This window comes from Populus alba, chromosome 5, assembly GCF_005239225.2.
Source record: "Populus alba chromosome 5, ASM523922v2, whole genome shotgun sequence".
Lineage (NCBI taxonomy): Eukaryota > Viridiplantae > Streptophyta > Magnoliopsida > Malpighiales > Salicaceae > Populus > Populus alba.
In genome coordinates this window covers 2,548,512-2,558,301 of record NC_133288.1, presented here as the reverse complement: position 1 = coordinate 2,558,301, position 9,790 = coordinate 2,548,512, and the positions used below count along the sequence as shown (strand labels likewise).

Here is a 9,790-nt window from a genome sequence, read left to right as displayed (position 1 = left end):
CAGCTCAGCCAAGAACTCCATTTCTTTTCTTAGCCGACCCTCAACCAAGAACATTATTGGTTTTTTTCCCACGAAATTAGATTTTTTATATATATATATATATATAAGCAATTTTAAAAACACGTTTTTTCATATATTGGCTCCAGTATTTTTTTTTAAAATAAATCTTAAAATTTAAATTGAGGAATAAAACAAATACCTTTCTAATCTTTAGACAAGTGTGACTTGGATTTTAAATATATTATTAAATTTAGGAGGTCTTTCTTCCCTCTCTCGTACCAAATTTAAAATTATTTTAATATATTTTTTAAATAAAAAAATATTGTAAAAAACAATAAAAAAATTAAAAATTTAAAAATATATTTTTAAATATATTCCCTTCCATTAATCTAATGTTAACAGGGTACTTGCTCAGAAAACAAGAAATGATAACATGGTAAGCAAAGTTACTGAGTTACTCAGTAACAAAATATAAGCTTTCAAGTATTGTGAAAATTCTAAAGAAGCATCTTCTTGTTCTGTACTTCTTTCCTTCTCCTATTGTGTGCGTGTGTGTCGTGTTCTGTCAAGTGACTGAGGCCAGGCTGGCATCTTTGCCATGATTGAGGTGGCTCCCACTCCTTCCCTATCCTGGCAACCCACATGTTGTCTCGAATTCAATGTCCCATGCACCTCTCACCTCTGCTCACTGGTCTGAAGTCACTGCTCTGTTGATTAGCAGAAACCAAGAGGTATGCTTACTTAAGGACTCTTCCTTTTTTCTATTTTTATCACTTGATTCCAGAGACCCCTTGATGCTAATTTGGTTTTCATCTTGATTGCTTTCTTTCTTTGTTACTTTATGCTTCTGAAAAGCCTCTGCTTTGCTGCTTGTTTATTATTTGTGTTGTTTTTGCTTTATTAATGTTAGTTGACTTGCAACAAAGAAATCCTTTTGCTGTTCATTTCTGATTTAGTTCCTGAAGATTTGAAAACTCTCCTTTTGATTGAATTTGTTCATTGCAGCTCCTTGATTGCTTGATTCCAGACAAGAAGAAGAGTTAAGTTTCATTGGACATGGAAATTTTGATTTCTATTGTAGCCAAAGTTGCTGAGCTGTTAGTTGTTCCCATTAAGAGACAGATTGGTTATGTACTTGATTGTAATACCAATATTCAGAACTTAAAAAATGAAGTTGAGAAGCTGACAGATGCAAAAACAAGGATGATTCATTCTATAGAGGAGGCTAGAAGGAATGGGGAAGAGATTGAAGCTGAAGTTTTGAACTGGCTGGGAAGTGTTGATGGGGTCATTGAAGGGGGAGGTGGTGTTGTTGGAGATGAATCAAGTAAGAAGTGCTTCATGGGTTTGTGTCCTGATCTAAAGATACGCTATCGGTTGGGTAAAGCAGCGAAGAAGGAGTTGACGGTTATTGTTGATCTCCAGGAAAAAGGGAAATTTGATGGAGTTTCTTACCGTCCTGCTCCATCGGGTATAGGGCCTGTCAAGGATTATGAGGCCTTTGAATCAAGAAATTCTGTATTAAATGATATTGTGGATGCATTGAAGGATGGTGACGTGAACATGGTTGGGTATATGGGATGGGTGGTGTGGGGAAGACCACACTTGTGAAGAAGGTTGCTGAGCAAGTCAAGGAGGGTAGGCTGTTCGATGAGGTGGTTCTGGCAGGTGTCTCACAGACTCCAGACATCAGAAGAGTTCAAGGTGAAATAGCAGATGGGCTAGGACTCAGATTGGATGCAGAGACTGATAGAGGAAGGGCAAGTCAACTATACGAGAGATTGAAGAAAGTGACTAGAGTACTTGTAATTCTTGATGATATTTGGAAAGAACTTAAATTGGAGGATGTTGGAATCCCTTCAGGGAGCGATCATGAAGGATGCAAGATACTCATGTCTTCAAGAAATGAATATGTGCTGTGTCGCGAGATGGGCGCAAACAGAAATTTCCCGATTCAAGTTTTGCCTGAAAGAGAAGCATGGAATTTTTTCGAAAAGATGGTGGGGGTTACTGTTAAAAATCCTAGTGTACAGCCTGTTGCTGCTCAAGTAGCCAAAGGATGCGCAGGTTTGCCGATTTTACTTGCTACAGTTGCTAGGGCACTGAAAAACAAAGATTTATATGCTTGGAAGGACGCCTTGAAGCAGCTAACAAGGTTTGATAAAGATGAAATTGACAAACGAGTTTACTCGTGTCTAGAACTGAGTTACAATGCTTTGAGAGGTGATGAAATCAAGCCATTGTTCTTGCTTTGTGGGCTATTCCCAACTCATGATACTTCAATCTCAGACTTGTTAAGGTGTGGTATAGGCTTGGATTTGTTCAAGGGACGTTCCACATTGGAAGAAGCAAGAAACAGACTGCATACATTGGTGGATGAACTTAAAGCCTCTTGTTTGTTGCTAGAAGGTGACAATGATGGAAGCGTGAAAATGCATGATGTTGTTCAAAGTTTTGCCATTTCTGTTGCATCAAGGGACCACCATGTGCTTACCGTGGCAGATGAATTCAAAGAATGGCCAACCAATGATGTGCTTCAACAGTACACTGCAATCTCTTTGCCTTTCCGGAAAATTCCTGATCTTCCTGCAATATTAGAATGTCCACATCTCAATTCATTTCTACTGCTGAATAAGGATCCCTCACTGCAAATACCAGACAGCTTTTTTAGAGAAATGAAGGAGCTTAAAGTCTTGGATCTGACAGCAGTTAATCTTTCACCTCTGCCTTCGTCACTTCAATTTCTTGAGAACCTTCAAACGCTGTGTTTGGATCTTTGTGTTTTGGAAGATATATCTATAGTTGGAGAGCTAAAGAAGTTGAAAATTCTCAGCTTACACAGTTCTGATATTGTTTGTTTGCCAAGAGAAATAGGAAAATTGACTCGTCTGCTACTTCTAGATTTGAGCAATTGTGAAAGGCTTGAAGTAATATCACCAAATGTCCTTTCTTCCTTGACCCGGCTAGAAGAATTATATATGGGAAACAGCTTTCTGAAATGGGAGGCTGAAGGACCAAGCAGTGAAAGAAACAATGCTTGCCTGTCAGAATTGAAGCTTCTGGCAAACTTAATTACCTTAGACATGCAAATTACAGATGCAGATCATATACCCAAGGACTTGGTTTTGTGCTTTCAAAAGTTGGAAAGGTTCAGAATATTTATTGGAGATGGGTGGGACTGGTCTGTTAAGGATGCAACCCCAAGAACTTTGAAACTCAAGCTCGATACAGTTATTCAGTTGGAGGAGGGGGTGAACACGCTGCTGAAGATCACTGAAGAACTTCATTTGCAAGAACTGAATGGTGTTAAGAGTATCCTCAATGACTTGGACGGGGAAGATTTCTGTCAGCTGAAGCATCTTCACGTCGAAAATTGTCCTGGAGTTCAATATATCATCAACTCGATGAGGATGGGTCCTCGAACTGCTTTTCTGAACTTGGACTCACTGTTTCTTGAAAATTTGGATAACTTGGAGATGATCTGCCATGGCCAACTTATGGCAGAGTCGCTTGGAAACTTGAGAATTTTGAAGGTAGAAAGTTGTCATAGGTTGAAGAATTTATTTTCAGTCTCCATGGCAAGAAGACTTGTGCGACTTGAAGAAATCACAATAATTGATTGCAAGATCATGGAAGAGGTTGTTGCTGAAGAAAGTGAGAATGATGCTGCTGACGGTGAACCGATAGAGTTCACTCAATTAGGTAGACTGACACTGCAACGTCTGCCTCAGTTCACAAGCTTTCACTCTAATAGAAGGCAGAAGCTATTAGCAAGGGATGTTAGGTCAAAAGAAATTGTTGCGGGGAATGAGCTTGGGACTTCCATGTCACTTTTCAATACAAAGGTCTGGTTTGCTCTTTTAACAAGCTATTATTTGTCGTTTTAACCTCAAAAAATAAAAACCCATTCTCATGAGTAGACAAATTAAGGGCTTTGATTTATTTTTTTTATCTCGCTGAAAAATAAAAAGAACTTAATAAAACAAAATATGTGCATGCAGATTTTATTCCCCAATTTGGAGGACCTGAAGCTCTCCTCCATCAAAGTGGAAAAGATATGGCATGACCAACCTGCTGTGCAGTCTCCCTGTGTTAAAAACTTAGCAAGCATTGTTGTGGAGAATTGTAGCTATTTAAACTATTTATTGACATCTTCTATGGTCGAAAGTCTTGCTCAACTCGAAAGGCTTGAAATATGTAATTGCGAGTGCATGGAGGAAATAGTTGTTCCAGAAGGAATCGGAGAAGGCAAAATGATGAGCAAGATGCTATTCCCTAAACTACTCCGCCTAGAGCTCAATGGTCTGCCGAAACTCACAAGATTCTGCACCACTAACTTGCTTGAATGCCACTCCCTGAAAGTGCTGAGGTTAACGAATTGCCCTGAACTGAAGGAATTTATTTCCAACCCATTAAGTGCGGATGTCCCTGCCATGAGCAAACCTGACGACACAAAATCAGCTCTCTTCGATGACAAGGTGATTTTATTTCAAAAGCAGGCTTAATTTGTGAGCTTGCCTCACACGTGTATTTTGTTTCCATGTTTTACCCCAAAGGTGATGTTTTGTTATGGGCGTTGGCAATCTATTAACAGAATGGGATTGTTACTGCAGGTTGCATTCCCTGACTTGGAGGTATTTCGAATTGGCGAAATGGATAATTTGAAGGTGATATGGCACACTGAACTCCATTCTGATTCCTTTTGCAAACTAAAGACACTGGGGGTTAGGAGTGGAAAGAATTTACTGAATATTTTCCCTTCCAGTATGCTGGGAAGATTCCATAATATAGAGAGTCTGATTATAAATGATTGTGATTCAGTAGAAGAGATTTTTGATCTCCAAGCGCTCATAAATGAGGAACAAAGACTTGCTGTTACAGCCTCTCAATATTTGAGAGTTGTGTTTCTAATGAATCTTCCACAGCTGAAGCATGTTTGGAATAGGGATCCACAAGGAATTCTTTCCTTCCATAACCTATGTACCGTGCATGTCTGGGGATGTCCTGGTCTAAGAAGTCTCTTCCCTGCCTCTATAGCCCAAAACCTTCCACAACTTGAAGAGCTTCTGATAGTAAATTGTGGAGTGGAGGAAATTGTTGCAAAGGATGAAGGACTAGAAGAAGGTCCTGAGTTTTTGTTTCCTAAAGTTAACTTTCTGCAGCTTCGGGAATTACCAGAACTAAAGAGATTCTATCCAGGAATACATACATCAGAATGGCCGAGGTTGAAAGAGCTTTGGGTGTTTCACTGTGAGAAAATTGAAATATTTCCTTCAGAAATGAAGTGCTCTCACGAAGCATGCAGGGAGGACCACATGGACATCGAAGGGCAGCAACCACTTCTCTCATTTAGGAAGGTATGATCCTCACCCCTATTCCAGGCAATTACACGCTCCACATCTTTCTAATTTTCACATAAACTTTCATTAGACCGTTATTTTCACAACTCGAATCTTACGTTCATTACTAGACAAAATATACTAAAAATATACAAATAAAGAAAATATACTAAAAAAAAACCAAATAAAAGATTCCAATGCATAATAGACACCAGGTTTAGTCTCCTAATTTTAGGGACTAAAACGATAATTTCTCTAAAAACAGGGACCACAATGAAGCCTGATGACTTCGTTTGAGGGATACATATGTTGTATGATGTGTTCAATCTAAAATCCACTGCCTCTCTGCAGAAAGAGAATTCTTATTGAAAGATTGACAAAGCTTTTGCATTCATTACATTACAAAACTTAAGCCAGAGCTCACGTGGCACAATTCATTTAGTCAAGTGTTCAGTTGATCTTTCTATGCACAGCCTATAAACTTGTTAAGAAAACGTCAAGTCAAGCATGCTTTCTTTTGATTGGTTTTCAGATGATCCCCAACTTGGAGCACTTACTTTTGGAAAGCAAGGATGCATCGGCATTATTGAAATGTCCTCAAGACTTCTTTCACAAACTCAAAGTTCTCGAACTATTTTGCTTTGGTGATGCTCATGCAACTTTTCTATTTGATCTCCTGCCAAGGTTCCCTAATATGGAAAGACTTATTGTGCGACGTGGTACGTTCAAAGAGTTGCTCCCGTCTAGACCTGTTGGTATGGAGGAGCATTGCAACAGTTTCTTTCACCGATACGACACTTATTTTTTGCATTCTCTTCCTTGCCTAGAGCATTTATGGAAGAGCAATTCCCAACTGGACCAAGCTCTGCAGACTCTTGAAACTCTAACGGTACGGAATTGCGGCAGTTTGATTTATTTAGCTCCATCGCGTGCTTCTTTCCAAAATCTAACAACTTTGGATGTGTGGGATTGCGAAAGATTAGTAAAATTGGTGACATCCACAACAGCAAAAAGTCTGGCGCAACTCACAAGAATGAGTATAAAGGACTGCGGTATGGTTACCGAAATAGTAGCAAACGAGGGAGAGGGAATAAAAGATGAGATTGTCTTCAGCAAATTAGAAACATTAGTGCTTCATCGTTTACCAAGCCTAACTAGTTTTTGCTCAGAAAAACACAGCTTTGATTTCCCATCTCTGGTAGAAGTAACTGTCGAACAATGTCCTGAGATGAAGTTTTTCTCCAACGAAGCACTGAGCACTCCCAAGCTGCGGAGAGTTAAATTGACTGAAGAGGACAAGAAAGGATCCTGGGTTGGAAATCTTAACACCACAATACAACAGTTGTCTGCACAAACGGTAAGTACCGACCAATCATTCCAATTTCTGCAAACCATGAAATAAGTAACGAGGTATCTAATTTTGCTTGTATTTAACTATTTCAGAAAGCTCAAATTGCTGCAAGTTCATCATCGTAAAAGCTTGAGATACGTGCTTGCTCCACCGATGGGTTCGATCCCTGTGCAGCTACTAGAGTTGGAAGTAAAAGGAGAGAAAGGAAGAAAGGAGGGAGAAGAAGAAGAGAGGAGCAGGAGAAATCAATTAATGATCTTCATAATTCATCGTCAAAACTGTGTAATGTAAGATACAATACTATAAATAGCAAAACTCTACCCAAACATTGATTTACAATTACTATAAATAAATGGTGTTTCATGTAAAATATTATAATTGTAAATTTTGTTAATTTTTGTTAATTGTACTGTATATATATATATATATATAATATATATAATATTTTGAGAAGAAAGACTACAGTACATAGAATTGTAAATGGATGAGCACAAAAGGGAGAGAACCTTAAGGCATGGAAGTGAGAAGTTATGGAAAGTCTAGAGGGTATTAATAACATCCTCACAACAAAGATAGAGAGGGAGAGGAAGACTAGGCGGTTATGGTATAGAGAGAGCCAGCGTGACAGAAGGGGTACAATGATAGCTGGATTCGTGATAGAGGTGACGGTTCCAAGTCCCACGTAAGATGGCCTAAAGACTTCTTCAGATTTTGCCTTCTCCTCCCCCACTCTTCTTTGTTTTTTCGATAGGGTTGCCAATTTTGAAAGTGAATATATATATATATATACACGGCATGGTTGTGTTAGCTGCCCAAAATAACGGTCGGCCTATTTCCAATGCAAGAGGAAACACCTCCATCCATATCCCACGTTTCTCATTTAATGAATTAAATCTTAAAAGAAACTGTAGAAAAAACAATATAGTGTTATGGCACCAATTTGGATACGGATATTTATTAGTTGAAGTTTGAAAGGATGGCCTTCGACTTGATGTGTGAAAAATTGAGAGGAGAATATTCTTATCATCTAAAAGAAAAGAATATTATCATGGATATATATATTACTAGGACAAGAAAAAAAAAAAACAAATTCTAAGAAACAAAGAAAAAAATATAGAAAAAAAAAATCAATACTCGTCTGTTACAACACAGAAAAAAACTATAAATAATAAAAATAAAATAAAAAATGGCTAACTAAAATTCTTTTGATATATTGGAAAATTTTAATATATTATTTTTTACATAAATAAAGTTTGAATCTAGTGTATATAATAAAATAACAACCAAATAAAATATAATAGAAAAACACTTGAACAAGCATGTAATTCTCTCCTCGACAACACTATTGTCCTCAAAAAACTCTACATGCTGCTATCGCCAATTCCAGCTTCCAAGTCAAGATCTGGTTTGTGGTCAAGCGGTGGTTTGAGAAGAGTGTCTCTAGCCGTTTTCAGTTTGAGAAGAGACTCCCTCATGTTAGTTCTCCGATCAGGAGAATCAACCGAGCAGGATAGCCCGACACCAAGGATAGTAATCAAGCATTCATGTGTTGCGCTCTTCCCTGTGAACAGCTCAGGGTCCACTACTTGTTCTATGCTAGCAGGAAAAGCTGATTCCACCCACTTGATTATGCTTGAACCTCCAGAAAAGATTTCGTGTGTTGGGCTCTTCCCTGTGAACAGCTCCAGCAGCATAACTCCATAGCTGTAAACATCTCCCGGAGTTGATGGCCGCAATCCTAAACCATATTCTGCAAAGAACATGTCCAGACATCTCAAATGCAATAAAGTAGAGGAACTGTATAAGCACAAGTGATCTATAGACACAAGTAAGAACAGAGGGGCATGCAAGGAAACACACTGTTCAAACAACAATTTGAGATTCCAAGATCAAGTTAATTTGCTAACCTGGAGGAATGTATCCTATAGAGCCCCTGAGGCCACCTGTGCAAGTTATTGGCTGTTGGTCAGCTCCTCTCTCTGCCAGCAATTTAGCCAAACCGAAGTCTCCCACCTTTGCAGTCATGTCTTTGTCAAAAAGCACATTACTTGGTTTCAAATCACAGTGCACTACTGGAATTTCACAGTCATGGTGCAGGTAATCCACAGCGCAAGCAACATCGATAGCCACATTTAACCTCTCCAAAATATTCAACAAGCCTCCATCTAATCGCCTTTTGCTTCCCTTAATCCATTCTTTCCAAGCTCCCATTATGCATGTAATCATAAACCAAACCATGAGGTGACGAGTTAATAAGATTCCGATGCCTTACGTTCTTCAAAGCCTCACATTCAGCCAAAAAACTCTTCCAGGATCCGTACTTCTCGATGTCAAGCACCTTCACTGCAACAACAGTCCCATCTCCAAGTTCACCTTTGTAGACTGACCCAAAAACTGCCCTTCCCTATCAGATTTCCAGTGTCAAAACTCCCAGTTGCTTTACGAAGCTCTCTATAAGTGATTGTGGGATGCTGAAGCTTAATTGAATATGCCCTTGGCATAATTTTCCCTTTTCTTTTCCTTACACACAGCAAAACTGCTATCACTGAGCATACTGCAAACTGTGGCTATGCTTGGCAATGACAATATAAATTGCAGTGGATGTTCTTTTCCGATGTTGATTGTTCCAACAAGTTAGATCCAGGCAGAGCTTCGAATTCCCTTCCACGTGAATTCTAGAGAGATTTATAAAGGCTCCTTCCTTAGGAAGAAGTCCTTCAAGGTCGTTGAAATGAGAGGTCAACAAGTGAAGGGCCTGCAAGTTTTCAAGATTATTGGGTATTTTATGCCTGATATTTGATTCGAAGAGAGGTCAAGGATCTCCAAACCCTTCACGTCGCCTAGAGTAGCTGGAATGACTCCAGAGAACATATTGTTTTCCATGAATAACTTCTCCAAACTCTTCCAGCTTCCAATTGTATCTGGGATGCTTCCAGACAAATGATTGTGAGAAAAATCAACAGCGGCAACATTTTCGAGCCCCTTTGATCTCTTGAGGCAAAGAACCTGTTAGCTGGTTACTGACAGGTTCAGAGTTGCACCTCAAACTGGAGAGACTGAAAATTTCTTTCGGTATGCTTCGCTGAGCCTGTTGCTGGAT

The 9,790-nt window shown here is 39.0% G+C and overlaps 2 protein-coding genes across 2 annotated transcripts in view; one reads left to right on the top strand and one right to left on the bottom strand.

Annotated features, from left to right (window-relative positions):
• Positions 1–756: 756 nt before the first annotated feature.
• Positions 757–7,042, top strand: LOC118039918 (probable disease resistance protein At4g27220). The gene is given in 6 exon segments (XM_035046755.2): positions 757–1,570; positions 1,573–3,845; positions 4,002–4,478; positions 4,614–5,357; positions 5,872–6,696; positions 6,783–7,042. Coding segments are annotated over 6 exon segments (4,866 nt in total). The 5' UTR covers positions 757–1,056; the 3' UTR covers positions 6,816–7,042.
• A 1,009-nt stretch (positions 7,043–8,051) lies between these two features.
• Positions 8,052–9,790, bottom strand: part of LOC118039899 (pentatricopeptide repeat-containing protein At1g74630-like) — a 3,587-nt gene continuing 1,848 nt past the window's right edge. Inside the window, exons 2-5 of the mRNA XM_073409219.1 lie at positions 9,526–9,696; positions 8,980–9,094; positions 8,598–8,894; positions 8,052–8,440 (exon numbers count right to left, since the gene is read on the bottom strand). Coding sequence (XP_073265320.1) covers positions 8,052–8,440; positions 8,598–8,894; positions 8,980–9,094; positions 9,526–9,696 — 972 coding nt within the window. The remainder of the gene's footprint in view (positions 8,441–8,597; positions 8,895–8,979; positions 9,095–9,525; positions 9,697–9,790) is intronic.